Source organism: Leptidea sinapis, chromosome 12 (assembly GCF_905404315.1).
Source record: "Leptidea sinapis chromosome 12, ilLepSina1.1, whole genome shotgun sequence".
In the NCBI taxonomy this organism is placed as follows: Eukaryota; Metazoa; Arthropoda; class Insecta; order Lepidoptera; family Pieridae; genus Leptidea; species Leptidea sinapis.
In genome coordinates, this window is record NC_066276.1 from 13,536,305 (window position 1) to 13,556,954 (window position 20,650).

The 20,650-nt window shown below is 35.1% G+C and overlaps 1 protein-coding gene across 1 annotated transcript; it reads right to left on the reverse strand.

The window, feature by feature from the left end:
* Positions 1 to 1,568: 1,568 nt before the first annotated feature.
* On the reverse strand, positions 1,569 to 19,706 carry LOC126967294 (sodium/calcium exchanger regulatory protein 1). The gene is made up of 4 exons (XM_050811765.1): positions 19,538 to 19,706; positions 4,744 to 4,910; positions 3,729 to 3,839; positions 1,569 to 1,790 (listed from the first exon to the last, which is right to left on the reverse strand). Exons 1-4 carry the CDS (start codon positions 19,605 to 19,607, stop codon positions 1,740 to 1,742), a joined length of 399 nt encoding a protein of 132 aa, XP_050667722.1. The 5' UTR covers positions 19,608 to 19,706; the 3' UTR covers positions 1,569 to 1,739.
* Between the last annotated feature and the right edge of the window lie 944 nt (positions 19,707 to 20,650).

Consider the following 20,650-nt stretch of genomic DNA (forward strand, 5'->3'; position numbering starts at 1 on the left):
TGTCCATCCGATCCAAAAAAAGGAGGCAGTTCGGATCGGGCAAACTACGGCCTATTGCTATTACCTCCCTGCTCTCCAAAATCATGGAGAGCATAATTAGCCGTCAGCTCTTGGTATACCTAGAGGGTCACCAGTTGATCAACGACCGACAATACGGGTTTCGCCATGGTCGGTCGGCAGGTGATCTTCTGGTATACCTGACACATAGATGGGCTGCGGCTATTGAAAGCAAGGGGGAAGGCCTGGCAGTTAGCCTGGATATAGCGAAGGCCTTTGATCGTGTATGGCACAAGGCGCTCCTCTCCAAACTTCCATCATTTGGGCTTCCCGAGAGCTTGTGCAAGTGGACCTCCAGCTTCCTCACTGGGCGTAGCATAGAGCACGGCAATACTTCAAGCCGGCCCACATACTAGCGCTCTACAAAGCGCAGGTCAGGCCACACATGGAGTATTGCTGTCATCTCTGGTCTGGCGTACCCCAGTATCAGCTCAATCCATTTGACCGCGTGCAACGCAGAGCAGCTCGAATTGTCGGGGACCCAGTGCTCTGTGAACGGCTGGATCACTTGGCGTTGCGTAGAGACGTCGCTTCATTGTGTGTCTTCTACCGCATTTATCACGGGGAGTGTTCCGAAGAGCTGTTTAACCTGATTCCTGCCGCCGAATTCCACCTTCGCACGACACGCCACAAGTTAGGATATCATCCTCACCATCTGGATGTGTGGCGGTCCTCCACAGTGCGGTTTTCAAGGAGCTTTCTTCCACGTACTACAAAGCTGTGGAATGAGCTTCCTTGTGCGGTGTTTCAGGGACGATACGACATGGGTACCTTCAAAAAAAGCGCGTACACCTTCCTTAAAGGCCGGCAACGCTCCTGTGATTCCTCTGGTGTTGCAAGAGAATGCGGGCGGCGGTGAACTCACGGGAGCGTTGCTGGCCTTGTACCGAGGAACGTGTACGCGCTCTTTTGAAGGTCGTATTGACCTGGAAACATCGCACAAGGCTGCTCATTCCACAGCTTTTTGTTCTACGTGGAAGAAAGTTCCTTGAAAACCGCACTGTGGTCGAACGCCACACATCCAGGTGGTGGATATGATATTCTAATAATATGAATTGCATCTGAAGGGTTAGGTGAGGTAGGTAAGGGAAAAATAACTAATAATCTTTCCTCATAATCACAATACGTTAGTCTTGAATTACACAGCTTCAACGGTGTAGGAATTTATGAGATCGTGTTTGACATACATATTAGAGACCACTTTAGATCTAGCAAACTATAATAAACCATACACATTTTAAAATACTTAATCCATGTGAATATTAAACTCAATATTAACATTAATAGTTAATTACCTAATATAGATATGCCGCTGACATAAAAACTGAAAAATTTATAATTTAAACTTCAGATGCTGTCTGTACAACTGTTGCTTACGTCACGCAGGCGTTAAATTAACAAGGACAGTGTCTGTCTCAATTGACCACAAAACACGCCCAGGTATTGACGACAAACCATTACTACCTCTTAAAGTTAGTATAACATTGCGGTCTGATAAATAAAACAAAAAATATACAAAAACTTTTATTTCAATACACACTGAATGTTAAATATCTTGACCTCCATACAAACCTTTATAAAACAATTGTAAGAAAAACTTATGCTTTGGAATAATAGATTATTATAAGGATACATTATGAAGGAACCGGAAACGTGTAAGGGCTTACATAACAGTCTTGAGCTTATTGTGCTTTATATACTCTTGTGCAGGTGATGTCTTTCGCAGTCATTACCTGAAAAAAAAAACGGTAATTTCGAAATTAATATAATATATGAAGTGGAACCTTCTTAAGATGCTGTACTTGATCAGCGCTCACAATTTTGGGCCAAAGATTGAACTCTTATAATAGGCTATATTGTAATGAGCTAATTACATTAATCAATCTGCAGAAAATCTGCTTCTGAAATCGAAAAATGTAATTGAAGTTAGATCATGTTGGCTCCAATTTAGTCATGTTGGTAGGCTCCGACCGAACTGTTTCCTAAATTGAAACGACTTAGGAAATGTGTTTTCGCTCCGCTTCAACAACAACAATTATATACTCCTCTTTGTAAATATCAAGGTTATAAATAAGCACATCTATCATAGGGCGTGTTTTATGACATAATTCCACGTAAATCTAAGATAAGATATTTGATAAGCTAATTTATATTGAGCGTTCCGCACCCAAATAGATAATAGGGCGGTCCTGTTTACTATATGAGGTGCTGTTGCTGCCATTATCTAAAAGATCAACAGTACCATAGTTGTTCAATGTTTATTTAGTGTTATGAAATAATATTACGAATAAGTATAATAAGTTAAAAATTCATACAACAGCGAGTAATTAACTAAACCCCCATAACAGAACACGGACGAGTAAAATAAGAAGGACTCCGTGTCACCTTATGTAAGCATAACAGTGAGGCCTCAAAACAAGCCGGTGAACGTGTAAAACATAGCCCCACGCATACACTTACACTAATACAAGCTGATCGGCCACCATTATGAGATTTGCAATCGTCTGTGACTGATCAGTTTGCGTCGCAATAAATTAGTTTTAAAATGCCGTCGTGCGTTGTGAAAAAGTCTAAAAACAATACTATAAAAGTATTTGTGATTATTTAAGGGAGAAAAAATTGTTTATCTGGTATACCCCGTAACCGCACACACATTAGCATAAAGGTGCTTCACTTGCTAATATCACGGCGCGGAGTCCTTCTTTCTTTACTAGTCCGTGTAACAGAATGGAAATCAAATATCTCTTACATACGTTTGTGTCGCTGGAAAAATTTTGTTTTGGACCTAATTTAATAATTTATTGGATACAAAACGTTTAGAGATGAGGGCAATGTCTTTAAAGGTGTAGCCGCACAATATGTCCTTATGTTGTGTTAGTAGTTATGTAAATTGACACACTTTCCAGAAATTGTAATAAAAATGAATGAAATTATTACCAGGAACAAACATATAATTGTTATGCCATAATTTGTCGGTTCTTGAGTAATTCTTTCGTTTAGCGAAATATCCTTCTGCAACAGGATCCCAGAAAATGTGTGTATTGTGTTGTAAAAAATACAAAAGAATTGTTATTCTTGTCTTTATCTTACGATACTTAAATAAACAGAGCATTCATCATTAGGCTATTTATGAAATAAATATTGTATCATGTATGTAATGGACTTTTATCTTTAAAATTTTCCACTGAGATCCTTGCGCCCTTTTTTTCTTAATATGTCTGAGGCACATCTTTCAAATGGCTGGCAGATTTTAGGCTTTTCTTAAGGCTGGGGACCGAGCCAACGGCCTTGAGGAATCGAGAATCACTATATCGCCATAGTTCAAATACAGAATTAGAAGCATTTTTAATTTATTACGAACATAATACAATTTTCAATTCTTTACAAAATTTACTATGTCATGTTAAATAGTATTGGTGTACAATTAACACTGTTTATAAAAAATAGAAATGTAATGAACATATGAATTTTTTTCTCATAATCTGTAGATATATAATTATTTATAGTAAAAATGGTTTCAACTATGCGCTATTTTGGCGATTTCTTGGGATCTTAAGTGTTAGAAATATCGAACATCGAATAAAAATATTATAATGTGAATTTGAAAAAACCTCACCTTAATTTAACTATAGAACTTATATTTTTACTATTATTTTAAACAGCAAACTTACAGCTTTCATTTCTTCAGGTCCAAACTCTCTCACGTAAGTAACTTCCACGCCATCGGCAGCCTTCTGGACCTGCTTTAGAGTGCTGCCTTCGAAGGTGCACACTGACTTGACCTAAAACATTAAAATTCATAAAATATATATACTATTATTATATCATATATAATTTAGGTCCAAAGACGATCCCATTTTGCACTCTATAAATTTGGTGAATGGAAATTTCATAAAAATCGGTCCAGGCCTCTAAGTATTCACGAGGTATTTTCCTCCACGTTCTACATTGCGCCTTATTTGCACTCATGGTGCTCTTGTAAGCCCAGTGCAAGTTGGCCGATTTTTTACACAAGCCTTGAATATTTTCGCACCTCTGTGTGTAAGTCTGGCAATGTATATCTTCGGCGTAAAAGCGTCGAAAAAACGTAGGTACATACGAATTCGGAAAATCAAACAAACATTAGTATGTGGCGGGCGGAGACGGAACTGGCGTCTGACGGATAAAAGGCTCTTTATTCCATGTCAAGGCATCTATTTTTATATGAATATTTTACCACTGGGAGGCTCCTTTGCAGAGGATGCCGGCTAGATTATGGGAACCATAAAGGCGCCATGAAGCAGTAAAGTATAAGCATAACTGTGTTTCGGTCTGAAGGGCGCCGTAGCTAGTGAAATTACTGGGCAAATAAGACTTAACATCTTATGTCTCAAGGTGACGAGCGCAGTTGTAGTGCCAATCAGTATTTTTGGGTCTTTCAAGAATACTGATCGGCACTGCATTGTCTACAGGGCGTATAAATTATAAATTACCATCACCTGTACGTCCTGCTCGTCTCGTCCCTTATTTTAATTAAAAAAGAGAATATTATATAGATAACTTACATTATACAATATTTCTTAACATAATTTTAAATTATAAAATGTAATTATGTTTATCTGTGCATTTATTTAAATGTATATAAAAACCAAATAAAGTAGAGATTTGTATTATGGACTTTAGGGAACATATTATTAGTACAGATACCTTAGCACCGTCAGCCCGCTCCTCGTCGAACTCTTCACCCGGCTTGAACTTCATCTCTGTGGTTTTGAAGGTGGATGAGGTGACCAGCACGTACGCGTCGCCGTCCTTCTTGAGCTCTACGGTGGGAGTCACCGCGTTGGCGGCTTTGCGAGTGATCAGACCAACTCCTGCAAAGTAAGGAATAATAATAAAAATTGGTGATATCGTAACATATTTAGCGTAATACAGGTTCGATTATTCTATCTCTATTTTAGTCTATATTTTATTCTCTCAATGTTGAAGTTCTTGTTAGAATTCTTATAATTTATTTATGGAAATTAATAAAAACAATAATGGAATAAGGAAACGCGTGGCGTTATAGAATGTAACAGGCTTTGTAATTGATAATTATTATGTGTGCTGAAAATGATTTCAAACTTAAAGGTTAGATGACTTATTTAAACTACAGTTGGTATACATATTTTTATACAATAATGATGCATATTGTCGCGATGCCGGTTATGTTGCGATCACAAAAATATCTAAATGCAAACAATTCGGTGCCAATTTATTGATGCATGGGAACAACATAGAAGGTAAGTGTAACTACGCTATGGGCATTGAAAAGGGGACAGAAGGATGAGAAGAAGAAGTAGTGAAAAGTGATTTATGAGAAGAAGAAGAAGAAGAGAACTAGTATTCGGTGCGGAGTGATCCGCTGAAGGTACCGCCAACGGCAAGGGGAACAGCGGCAGACCGGCGACGTGCAAGTTCGTGGAAATTAACGCAGTTAAAGGCTCGTTCCTTTAAGATGAGTTTTAATTTCCAATCCCTGACCCACTCTTGTGTCAATATTAATATGTTGGTATTATTTACATTTTTTATACGTTCTTTTCACGTGTAATGTTTAATCAAAGCGAAGAACAATGAATGCTGGAAAGACATTGCTCTCAAATGAGTAAAAGAGCTAAAAAACAAACAAACTATATCTTATATTAAATAACTTACAAACAATTATATTGTACTAAATAAAAACTACATTACAAAGCATTATTTGTTTTATCAAAATCAAAATCATAAATTTATTAGCATTTCAGTAAATATAATTTGAAGGGCTTCCCTTTTAAGTTCGCAGAACCTGTGTTAGGGAAGACCGCCCTTTCCTCTTTTAATACTACAATATCATTGTTTCCAACCGATAAGAATGTCATAACAACAATAACAAAAACATAAATACATACTTAAAGAAAATAAACTAATCAATAATTGTCAATATTTACTATACATTTGAAGGTAGTTTAATATTTGCGTGGCACGCACTAAACTTGTAAACAATATACCTACATCAAACCACTTGTTATCGCCTCAAGAATGTGCGACCACTGTGACTAATACAAAGGACATTATTATATCAAAGCTATATTGAAAATCAGTTTAAATTACACTTAGTAAATTAAATGTCTCATTTCAATGATTAGGCGCCGCTATCAAATTATTAAATTTGATAAACGTATTCTAAATAGATCAAATGATCTCATTGTACCTACTTGTTTCTTTTGAGTTATTCCGGGTCCACGTACGGTTTACCATTAAATCTATTGCAAGCATAAGTTAAGAAGAAAATCTATATTGTGGAAAAGCATCATCACCATATTAGATAGCAGTTTAGACGATAGAAGCCACGAGCACACTTAAATGTTTTAAGGGTCAATCAAAAATGAAGTGACACCGCATTGTAACGGGCAGGGCGCATCGCTTACCAGCCTAGCGAAACTAAGAAAAAAGCGATTAATTCGATTGTATGAAACGTGCAGTCATCGATAGATTAACAAATGACGACTATAGTCTTGTAAAAAACGGTTATACTTCGTCGCCATATTTTAATTACTCTTTCAAACTTAATATGTCAAATCTCACGGCACGTTTCATACTATACTAAATTTCAATTTTTATTTACGCAGTCTCGACTCCCACCTCTTATTACGTACTATTTACAATTTACAACCTATTTGGGTAGGTACGCCTTGCAAAACTTATATCCAAGGTGTCTATTCTCCGGTGAAATGGCCTGTAAAGATCCCGGAGAATCTCGTAATAAGATTTCGAGGTTTTATTTCGTGGGTAGTGTCTGAATACAGATCCGTTATCAATTGTTTTGTCTTGATTACGAATTGCAGCCGCCAAATCTGAAGGGATTTTTTTTTATGATAATAAGGGACGAGTCGAGCAGGACGTTCAGCTGATGGTAATGCCCATTACAATGCAGTGCCGCTCAGGATTCTTGAAAAGCTCAAATATTCTGAGCGGCACTACAACTGCGCTCGTCACCTTAAGACATAAGATGTTAAGTCGTAAGCCCAGTAATTTCACTAGCTGCGGCGCCATTCAGACCGAAACACAGTAATGCTTACACGTTACTGTTTCACGACAGAAATAGGCGCCGTTGTGGTACCCAAAATCTAGCCGGCATTTTGTGCAAAGGAGCCTCCCACTGGTTTGATGAATCAATAGTGTAGGCGACGGTGATCATTTAACACTCGGTTGTCTTATTTCATGTTTTTTTAATGTCCTGTCCAATTTAGGTCATCGATATATTTACGAAGCCAAGATACACGCAACCGTCCAACATAAGGCTGGAGTAACAAGTCCAAGCGTATTAGGCATTGAACCAGTTTATGAATTCCAGGAAAACATACCAAGACTCTTCATAAATGCGTCGAAGTTCTCCGACGATATTAATTTATACTTTTTTCCGATACGAAGTCGTTTCGAATCGTTTAAGGAGAGCATTTAGAATTTATAATATTAACACTTTTGTAGTGGTCAAAATTAAAATTGTTATTTATCAATTAAAATTATTATGTAGAAATTACATTACGGTCAATTGGTACTTTTTGACATTGAACCACAGACAATCTAAAAATTAACTTTATTTTTAACGCAGACTGTTATAAGAGATTGATTGATTTGTTACATTGCGTAAACAAATCTTGTAACAAGTACCTATAAAAAAGTTATATATATACATATATATATTTTTATAGTTACGTTGTATTAAATTTGAGAGTAGGTATTCGGTCTGTAAGCACTCGTGTAAAAACTAAAGATTATTAGCGAGGCCATTTACCTACCGTGTAGGTAATTTAAATATATTGTACTATTTTATATTATTTGCTAAAACTGTATTTCAACTATTTCCAAGCAATTTTAGATTATTCGTGTTAACCCCCGCCTACTTCGCGTATACGCTAACTGGCATGCCTGTAGCTGGCATACATGTAGCTAGCACAACATTTGATTTACTTGACAAATTTACTTTTTGACTTACTTGTCACGGAGTCGAAAGAAAAACATTTATTCATAATTGGCCGGTATTTTATTATTATAAGATAGGTACACAAAATAGCCCATTTAAAAGTGGCTAAAATTATAAGTAGTAAATTTAAGAAATTCCCCTATTACTTACAAGCAAAGATACCAACTATCTGTATATTACAATATTGTTATGGATCAGACGTCTTCAGACATACAAGTTCATTGTATTATAAACTGTACACATCCGCCGTCCATAGATAACAAATTCATAAACGCTGTCTTCCTTCAATTCATCGGATGTATCTAGAATAGCTTCCTACTCTATTGATATACCTACAGCAAGATGGCCCTTCAAGGCGAAAGTGGAATACAAATGAAATGAGAATATATCGACTCGATAACTTTACCACGAGGGATTCAGTTACATAAGTACCTACCTATACATATATTATTTACTTATATCAACTTACCAATAATACGTAATAGAAAGTTGGTAGATTTAATATCTAAAATAAAACGTTACATTAATAAAGGTTAAGTAAGTACCTACATTTGTATTGACTTGTCCGAAACAGCATAATAAGTAAAGATGCGCCGAATGTTCGGCCAAATATTCATATTCGGTACATTCGCCATATTTTTTTGTCAGGTTAGTATTCGGCCGAATATTTGATTTATTTGTAGAATAATTATCGAATATATAATATTTAAATGATTGTTAATTTGAATTTAAAAATAGAACCGAATGATTCGGCCGAATATTCGGTTCGGTACATTTGGGACCCACTATTCAGCCGAACTTACATTCGACGCATCTCTAGTAATAAGTTTAACTTCTAAGGATAATTCATATAATTACTTTAAATCTTCAACGTACTTTTAAAATTTATTTCAAGCACAATGAAGGCAGAAAGCCCTCCCAAACTTTATATTGTTAGTTTGAAAGGGAAGATATTATTGTCATGTTTAAAACATTAATTGAGCCACAATTGATCAATTTATGTGGGGGCTATTGAAATCCGCATCTAGATGAATGAATCATGTATGAATCAATAAAGTCAAGATGTCTGATTGGCGGATACGTAGGCGTGGCGCGTTTCTATTGGCTAAAACAGCGTGTTCCGACTTTAACGTCATCGACCTCACGATTGGCTTAATTTTTCAATTGAAATGAAAAGTTGTCCATAAATGGTTTTTGCCTTACGGATTTTCACACATATTCCGTAGCCTTAAACTAGGCAAATCCTATACTATTGTTGACAGACAATCATCATACAAACTGCATGAATTTGAAAAACACTGAAAGAGCCGGAATCCAAAGATACAGCTAACTTAGGTTCCAGTTTCTCGAAATTACTTGTGTTTTGCATCAGAGTGATACTGGCATTGTGATTTTATATACCTATGTTCGCATATCTATCTACCAGAACCTTAGTCATGGGAGTCATGGCTAAGAGGTTGGTAGATAGAACATAGTATTAATAAAGCCTGCAGGAAATAGTGAGCAAACATTTTGGATGCGAAATTTACGGAGATGAAATTAATAAGGAGAAATTACCAAGTCTTGGTAATTCCAAGTTCCAAACAATTAACTACTATAAATATACGTTGAATAAATATTGACGAACATTAATTGCTTTCGCAATAATTAAACCCTCAACAACCCTCAATATCACGCGGACAAAGTCGCGTACTTACGCTATTATTTTATCGTTCTAAAGTAATAAGTGATTAAAATCGTATAAAAGTTTTGCTCTAACAATAATTGTATCTCTTCTACTCTTAAAAATTAAACAATAACTTAATACTTATATAATGCTAGTTGCTGTTAGACAACCAATCAAAACAGGCAACGAATATTAGTTTAGTGTGCGTGAGAAGCTACGTCTTACACTCGTGATTTGTATTGTATGACCCTTTGTGTTAGTGTGCGTGAACTCCTCTTAATTGAGGGTAGTTTTAACTACGGCTCAGACATAAAAGATGAAGTTATATCGTCAGCTTTTCCGAGAATAAAAATAGCAAAAAATCTAACAATGCTCCTAGCTCTTCAGTAATATGTGAGTGCTTGGTTGGTAACACGGCCTTATTTAATGTAATATATTAACGCGTCTGTTATTTATTATTAAGTATTACTTCAATCGCGCATAAAGATTACACGCACACACTTTTTTTTTATCTTTATTTAAGATACAAAAACCAGACAACATCAGTAATCGGCACAACTAACGCATTAGTCTGATCTGATAACACCAATCACCACCATCAATATAATATTTTATTGCACATCTTATCTCCTAAATCGCCGGCACTTTCAAAAATATATTATCACTTAATACGGGTTCATGTACAATGAATGCATTATTAAAATTATCTAATCGAAGTAAACAGGTACAAAGTTTAGTTAATGCAATAAATTTATAATATTATCAAACTATAAATAGGACTTGTCTGCGGTCACCTTTACCTAACCGCTAATAAGAACCGCACACTGACACTGAAAAGTGGACATTGATCTTATGTTGGCAGTGGCACAATCACTACATAATATTATAAAACAAAGTCCTCCGCCGTCTGTTCGCGATAAAACTACTGCACCGATCTTCATGCTTATTTTCAACAATGGATAGCGTGATTTTCGAGGAAGGTTTTAGTATTACATTTTTGTATAAATTAACGATATTTGTTGGAGGGGTCGGAAAAAATAAGCCGTCTGGGAGCATTCAACGAAAACGCTGTCTAAACCCTTTGAGATATAACAAAATGATGTATAGTGGAATTGGGTATCTTTTAAAGGTCTACAGAAAAGTCTACGAGGGCATTTGTCTATTTCTTAAGGATAAGATACTATATCCATTATAATACTTTAAAAAAATTATTATAAATCAGTCAGCTAGTTAATAAATAAACGAATTATTAGGATAATCAATCTAACAAATACGCAAACAGCAAAAATCTTATCCTATTTTTAGCCCGAAAACCCGTTTACCCTAATAAAAATTTACCCTGTTGCTGATGAGTACAACACACACAAATTAATGAATTCGCGTGAGCGAATGTGATAATGAACAACATACCTAAACTTATTTAAAATTGTTTATTATTATTATTTATCAATCTATGCGTTAGCTTTTTTTTATGACATTAAGGGACGAGACGAGCAGGATGCTCAGTTGAAGGCAATTGATACGCCCTGCCCATAATAATGCAGTACCCCACAGGACTCTTGCAAAACTCAAAAATTCTGTGCGGCACTCACACACAATTCCGCTCGCCACCTTGAGACATATTAAGTCTCATTTGCCCAGTAGTTTCACTAGCTACGGCGCCCTTCAGACAGAAACACAATAATGCTTACACATTACTGCTTCACGAAAGAAAAAGGCGCCTTGTTAGCTAGTACTTTGCTAGTTTACTAATATTCATAATACTAAGGACCTAATTCCAAGCGTAGCTGACTGTTTACGACGTGTCAATCAAATCGGTTACAGTATCAATAGATTAGTTTTTCTTCTCTATCTCGCTCTATCTCCGTCAGAGGTGTTCTCTTTCTTGCACGTTTTGTTCGTTCTCTAGTATATTGTAAGTCTTTGCTCCGCCGAGAAGTGAAGTCACTCAAAACAAACCGAAGTTGTCAGCCAAAAAAACACCGTTACATTGTAAAGTGTATATTGATCATGTTCTGTTTGACTATGAATAGAGATGCGAATTATTATTAACATATTTAATAAATCTAAATATAAGTTTGGCAGCTAATTTAATCAACGTTTGAATTATTATTTTGGGTTTCTATACGAAAGGGTGAATACATTTATACAAGTGCTGACCCGACAAACGTTGTTTCGTCATATAAATTAAGTACCCCGTGCCCGCTCATTGTATGAATTGTAATCTATTATGTAACGAAATGTCATTTACTGAATTATTTGTATTGCGAGTTTATAGGTATTTCTAAGGCAAAAATACAAGTGCCGGATAAGTAATCACCAATAATATACCACAACCTTATCCGAAACACGCTGCATCTTATTCAGTAGTTTTCGCAGTGTATCCGAAAACAACAACCGGCTCTCCGTTTATTTTCGCTAAACTGCCATATTTGAATGATCTTTCCGCTTGTTACCTAACCCATTAGCATTGCATGGCATTTATCAATTACCCCATATTTTGTCTAGTCAACTTGGTCTTCCGGGTTTATGATAACTAAAAAATAACAAACTAACAAAGGTCAAATCACAAATGCGTGACGGTCACGCGAGTTCAGTGTTGTTTCCTTATCCTAAAGATACCTAAAAAAATTTTCACTTAAAAACAATGCCCTTATATTATAAATACATATATATAGACGACCTGTATAGCCGAGTGGTTAGCGATCCTACCTACTAAGCTAGAGGTCCCGGGTTCGAATCCCGGTAGGTGCAAGCATTTATATGATGAATATGGATGTTTGTTTCTGAGGCATGGATGTTTAAATATATTTATGTATGTTTATATGAATTTATACAGTATGTTTAAGTAAGTATATTGTATTAAATATATCGTTGTCTTGTAACCCATAACACAGGCTATATATGCTTAACTTGGGGCAAGACAATTTGTGTAAAAAGTGAGTCAATATTATATATGCCCAAAACCGACCTTTTTGTACCCGTTGACCGCTTTCCTAAGATCTGAAGTGTCTGAGGCATATCTTTTTGAAGATTTTGACGTTTGAATAATATTAAGTATATAAATATATATTCTAAATATCCAGCGAGCTTTCTTCCACATACTACAAAGCTGTAGAATGAGCTTCCTTGTGCGGAGTTTCCCGGACGATACGACATGGGTACCTTCAGAAAAAGCGTGTACACCTTCTTTAAAGGCCGGCAAGCTCCTATGATTCCTCTGATGTTGCAGGAATGTGGGCGGCGATGATCACCAGGTGACCCGTACGCTCGTTTGTCCTACTATTTCTTAAAAAAAAATATATAAGCGTCTCTATCCAATTGGCGTATATTATCATGAAATGTAAAAAAAAAATGATAGGACAACCCGCGAGGACAACAACAGACTGAAGAGCAAAGAGGATCAAGATCAAGAGAGCTCAGTCTCGTTCAATGTCCGCAATAATTCACTTCGAAAATACACATAAAATAGTAAGTAGAACTCAAGTGCATATTCAACAGCTGTTATTATAATGCAAAAGCACAGTTAGTTGATTGAGTTTGAGCCACAATTGGCCGAGCGGTATCGGTCGGCGGTGGACCGGACATAAAAGCATAATTTACAACGGTCTCAACAAACCATCTCGACTTATTGACTGAATTGATCCTGATTGGCGTCTATTTGTTCACAATTGTGACGCGGGAAGCTGCAGGGGATATTCTCATGTTCTTATCAATCATTCATATCTTGTTTGACGCATCCACTTTCCAATAACGAACATAATAACAATTTCAAATGATTACAAATCTATTTTAGTCACGTTATACGAATTACTGAGTTGCTTCTACAATCATTTATGATTCATCGTTATTTCAAAGAATTAGAGAATTGACATCCCTAAGTAGGTATAAAAAAAAAGTTATTTATAAAAGAATCAATTTAAAATACACGTGGTGGTCCGATGTTTCTAAATTCATGATAATATTTTTATCGATAAATATATATTTATTTCAATAATTGAAAGCTCCTCTCTTACATGAGATGAAAATCATAAATAATTGCTTGAAATCAGCCAGTAAACAGTATTCTTAGTATACCCCTCACCAAACTTCTAGTTCGCTGTGAAGTTGGCACGGGCACCTGTTTGCACAGAAACATTTTTGCTCATACGCCTCACCGAGACCCTATTTTGTATTTCTACGAAACTATGCGCAGCAAAGACAGGGAGAACCGGAAGTTTGGCGAGGGGTAAAAACTAAAAAGCATCGTAAACGTTTGGGAAATTTTAAACAAAAGGTATGCACTTAATGGTGGTAAATCTATATTTACTATCCCCCTTATTCATAATAGTCTGCTAACTTAAAGCATTGCTAATTCTCACTCTGTGTTCTTCTATTGACCTAAATCAGAATGAGAAAAAACACTCCTTAGCGGCTGTTTAAAGTTAGCGGACCATTATTAATGAATAAGGGGGTCTATATATAAGAGATTTCCACAGATAATTGAGTCATCACGATATCTCTGCAACGATAAGGCTTAGAGACTTGATATTTGGTAGGAATATTCCTTTCGCCGAGTAGAGGTCAAAGGTCTAAGAATTTTACGAAATTCCACCCGCAAGTTTTTTTTATTAAAAACAGAACAACGTCTTACGGGTCAGCTAGTATATTATATTCAATCCTTTGCTAACTGCAGTTTTCCTTCTTAAATCGTGGGAAGAAGTGAATAAGGAGGTTATCTATTTAGATAAAGGCGAGAAACGCGATACGCGATGTATGTTTAACATATTTTTGACATATCCATAACAACTCTTAGATGTTTCGAGGTAGTTATAATTTAGAAAAACAGCAGTTGTTTTTACCTACCTACTGTAAGATCTAGCATGTGTTCAACACATTTAGTAGTTTCGTTTTATGAACTAAGTTATTTTCAACGAGTTATACGATTTCCACTCTCTATAAAAATAAATTGTGTGTTCATGGCAATAACATAACAGGAGATAAGAGATATTATGCACGTTGCCAGATGTAGGGGAAACGATATCGTATTGTTCCCAATTCAAGTGATAGAAGATTAACAAACCTGACCTTTGACAAGACAGTTGAACCCTCAGAAAGTCAAGCGGGATTATAATATTACTATCTTTTACCTGCGACTTTGTCCGAGTGAAATAGTTACTTTAGGCAGTACTTTTTAATTTTTTGGGGTAGTTTGCAAATAATACACATACGAACAGGTCTTTCCGCTGCTGGCGGCGCTCTTCTACTATACAGTGAGTGAATAGCCCTTGTCAATGTGCATAGTCTCTTTAATAGTATTTCTCTGTGAACTTTCGAACAAATACGTATAAATCACTTTTCTTATCAAATCCCTAAATACAAAGTTTTATGGTGTCATTTTCGATACTGACGAAGTACTATACAAATTTAAATCCCCTATCTCAACCCCTCCATTTATTTTTTTCGCAATAAAAAGTAGCCCGTGTCCTTTTACAAGCTCCAGTTTATCTCTGTACTAAATTTCATCAAAATCGGTTCAGTGGTTTAGGCGTGAAAGCGTTACAAACACACATTCACATTTATCTAACTAGACCAATTTCAAAATTCTTTCACCATTTGAAAGCTACTTCTTCACTGACATGTGGCTATATTACAATTTCAAAAAATAGGAAGCCCTAGTAAAAATTTAATAATATAACCCAAGATGTGAAAAAAATATTCATGTCATTTCTATCATCATGTGCGCTGCGAAAACTATTGATGATAGAACATAAAAATGTTAATTTTTTTATCCCATTAAATGATATTTTATTAAAGACCGACTCAATACCTGTTACTTTAAATATTATTAAAATTGGACAATCCATTCAAAAATAATGGGATAATAAAATAATAACTAAGTGAAATAAAACATAACAAACTTAAAAATGTTAACAAAAATAAATCTATAGTCAGACTTAGTAGACTCTCCACTACCACGAGATCAGTATCTAAAAGCGAGTGAAACCGCGAGGCATTGCTAGTAAGTACCATGATATAGACAGACGTAAGCGGTTCATGGCTTACTACGAATAATAATATTAAACTGAGCCGTGTAGACTCGTCTAGTTAACTGTTAAATCATATTTATAAGCATCTATTTTCCTTGTTTTGCCCAATTGGTTATGTATTTTAAATAAAATGGTCTTTTTATAATATTATAACTTTGTTTAACCAATCGTCATGTTATAAATAGTAATAATATAATAGTAATTAAAATAATTAACGTTTATGAAAAACAGTCTGTTTAAAAGGAGAATAAAAATAAAAGGCAGAATCTGTTGATTAACTTTTGAGAAATTATAAAAATCATTTACACAATTTTAATTATTATTAATAATATCGACTTATATTACTGTAATATATCAGTCATTATCAGCCGTTTTCAATAACGTAGTTACGGATATACATATTGCTATCGCCGCCTTATCTATCCATAGTTATTTTATTTTTATTTTATTAGTTATTACATAGTTATTTTATTTATCGGAAAACTTACAGCTAGATTATTAACAAGTAGGTATATAATTGAGTACTGAAGTCTAATTACAAATTTTCACTTAAGTGTCGTTAGTATGTCCAATATAGTTATATTATTAGTTATAGTCCAATGCTATCTGTCTATAGGTTATTGAAATGTAAGTAAGCGTAAAAAGGATAGATTTGTCTACCTCTAGTAAGTTAAACTAATGATAGATAGATAGGTGTATGTATACCAAACAGCCATCATAAAACCATAAGTGCTTTTCAACACTAATTATACATTACAAATAATTACATGTTAAGTAACTTCTGAGTTCTGACATTACTTTACATAAATACAAAACCTACTTACAAAGTTAACACAGTAACCATGACTCATTTCGTGGTTGGCTAAGTTTGTATAATATTGGCCCGTGCGACCTGCCTGACACCGCACACAATACTACGTTTTTTTTTATGAAAATAAGGAACGAGACGAGCAGGACTGTGTCAGCTGATGGTAATTGATGCGCCCTGCTCCTTACAATGCAGTGCCGCTCAGGATTCTTGAAAAACCCCAAAAATTCTGAGCAGAACATATAAGAAACTCAACTTCCACTATATTCAATCAAATAGAGTATTTTACAAAGGCTGTAATATACATACATAACAAATTAGTTGCTGCGTCCATTATATGAGTCGTGTTTGAATAATATAAATTATGTTATAAGAAGTTATAAAGAATTAAATGTATAAATTTAAATTATCTTATATTTGATGCATCAACCTTTAGAGTTTGAACTCATTGTTTGTACTCAAAAAACAGTTTTATTTAAATGTAAAATTATGGCCAACAATTAAACAAAAGCGTTAATTTCATTTTTTGTAATAAGTAATGACAAATATGCCCACTGGTTAGCGATCTTACCTACTAAGCTAGAGGTCCCGGGTTCGAATCCCGGTAGGTGCATATGGATATTTTTTTTCGAGTCATGGATCTTTATATGTATTTTGATATGTATGTTTAAGTATTGTATTAAATATCATTGTCTTGCAATTCATAAAACAGGCAAATAACTATAATATGCCTAATTTGGGGCAAATTAATTTGTGTAAAAGTGTGACAATATTATTATTATACTATATTTGACTATGGTCTACTATGAGGAGCGCTTATAAACAATCAAAATGGAAAAAATTCATAATATAACGTTGAATAAATTTTATACACTGAGTAACTTATTAGTAATGTGATTATTAAATAATAAGTGAAGCATATACGAAAGAATTACGCATTATATGATAAGTGATACCGAGAAACCTGACCAGCGACGAACATTCCTCCGAGATGCCCTCAGACAAGGCTAAGAGCGATAACAGACACAAAAAGAAGTATTGATACTTCGCAACAAGCCAGCGAATACAAGGAATCTTTTCACGTTTTTTATCATTTTTATAATCGTCAGTAGACTGTAGAGGAGAACGAACTTGTAACGGTTACGTCACTTAGACGCTGTTTTTATTGCATTGAATTATCTTTATGATACATTAAGAGTGGTTATCGCATGAAATATATGATATTTATATATATATAATACCTGTATATAAATAATAAACAGAGCAGTTAGCGACAAACTATGCCTTATGAGAAAGCTCATGGTTGCTCAGAGGGCAATGGAGAGGGCTATGCTCGGAGTGTCCCTGCGAGATCGAATCAGAAATGAGGAGATCCGTAGGAGAACCAAAGTCACTGACATAGCGCAAATGATTGCGAAAAACTGAAGTGGCGGTTGACAGGGCATATAGTTTGACGGATAGATGGCCTTTGTGGCATTATGCATTAATATGCATCTATGACTACCACCAGGTAGGTACCGAAGATAATTGATTTTATGACAATAAATAACGAGACGAGGACAACCCTCACCTGATGGTAAGTGATACGCCCTGCCGATTACAAAGCAGAAATACCTACCTAAACTTCTGTGTGGGCATCGCAACATTTCCGTTTTTACTACGTTAATATAAATATTAAGTATCGATACCTAGTAGATATTATTTAGGTATTAATGGGTTCATTATTATTTTTAACTTGAATCCATCTATGTAGGTACTTAATGGAATACTGCAACTATGCATCGTTAAACGACACCACGACAATTTTTATGATATAAAAAATTGAGTCAAGATTTTGCAACGAAAAGAGCGCCAACGACTTTGGTTTGAATCCTTTGCCTGTCCTATAGTAATGGACGAAGAAAAAAAAATATGCCTTGCATGTCATTTCAGTTGGAATAAATTATTCAATGGCAGTATTTAAACAAGTGTAAGTAAATTAATGTAGGTACACTTTAATTTATAACTATGAATGTAAAACAAAAAGCAATTTCTTATCTCTGAAATTAGAATGCAAAGTAAGAATTTAATAAAACCTGAATTGATAAGAACATAGGTACCTGTAGCATAAATACAATCAGGTGGGAAAATAAGTATATGACCATTTTTATAAGCATTCGAAAAACCCGCTAAGGATGGGTAAAAAACAAGCACTAAAGACTTCAATATTTACTAGGTAGGTACTACATACCTACTAGGTATTTAGTATTTACCGTTAGAAATAACTAATCTGAAACTGCAAACGGTCCGTAGGTAGTGAGGTAGGTAGATAATATTATTATAATAATGGTAGGTAATAACTCGACTTATCCAGCAGGTAAACCACAAAATATTAATATCAAACTAATAATTACTATAACATACCTACTAGCCGTTCCCGCCCGCTTCGCTGGGCGAATTATAAAAGCAAATAAATTAAACTATAAAAAAATAAGAACCTAGTCATAAATCATCTAGGATGAATTTCGTATCGAATGGTGGTAGTTTCAGATCAGTGGTTAGGCGTGAAAGAGCCTCAAAGATCATTTTCATTATTTTATGCAAATAGATAGGTAGATTTCAAAACCTTGTAGGTACCTATGTATTCAAAAATTCAATTATCCAAATGCTTATTTTACAGGCAGTTGTAAATTAAAGTGCAGGTAGTGTAATTAAAAAAATAATTCAATAAGTACCAAGCATATGCTGACGCTTTTTTTTTAAATTCCGATTAATTTAAAAATTATAGTGGTAAAAGTATTTCAAAAAGTTACACCAGTAGTACAAAAGCTTGAGAACCAAATTTACTCATTTACTATAGAACAATCATAAATGTATGATCGATTATTCAACTAAACTATGTGTTACACAGCACTGAGCATACACCCCATGGCACATGCAATTATTATCCGAAAGCCGGCCGGCCGGCTTCTATATTTTATAGGATAATCGTTAAAATATATGGTTAAATAACTCACCGATAGTCTTCATGAATTCATCAAAGTTTTCCGAGGAGGTCATCTTATATTTCTTGCCTACGAATTCCATTTTTTTTATAGTATTTAATGTGTTATTGGAGAAGGATAAGGCGTCCGAAGCGCTCTCTCGTTGAAACCGGTATGATCAATGAAATGAATTGCATCGCAGGCGGGCTTCAGCCGATGGCTTGCGTGATACGTCTCGAGCTGCGATTCGTGGATGGCCACGTCGAATGACGGCAGACGGATCTGCGAGAGCATTATCTCGTGATTTTGTTATGTGTTATAACCTATCCTACTGTAATCTGTACACAGCGCACGGCGCCTCAAACTGCAACGGAAGTTTTCAAAATTGTACAGTTTACACTTAGATTAATAATCATCCATGTATTATAATATAAACGCAAATTAATGGGCTTGAATTAATAAAATAATAATCAGAATTGAATAATTAATGTACGAAATAAAATCTTAATTCCTAAAAATACGAATTTTGGAAGTTATCGAAAAGGTTAACCGTTTATGTAGTAAAATGAGAACAAACAACAATAATTTGGTACCTACCCTAGGTAGGTAATTAAAATAAAATTACTAAATAGGTCCATACATATACTTATTACTTACGACAATACGAATAAACCTACGTAATGTTATAGCCATAATCCGAAGTAAAATGCCAGTTCAAGCAGTGCTGTGTGAACTGTAGAGCCCAGAATTCCACATCCCCTTGGATGTGGAATCCACGCGAGAGCGCCTATAATCTCAGGACTGGGTACAGACTTGCGAGTTGCGACGTTCTCAATTATACTGTTCTCGCGCTCGATCGTCATCATGGACGCAGAAGTAACTTCTGCGACAGGCTTATTTTTTTATTGATTAGTGGGGAATTTCATCACGTGCTAATACGATTCCAAGCATCGTGGATTTTAAGTTTATTTTTATAATACTATGATTACATAAAATTAAAACTATCATTGCGGGGAAGCGCACCAAGCATAAAACAATTTAAAATATAAAAAGCTCATTCGAAGTGGTCTCCATTGGCAGCAATACAGTCCTTTAAACGTTGAGGCCAGTTAAAGTGAAGCACGCACTCTTTCCATGGGAAAATTC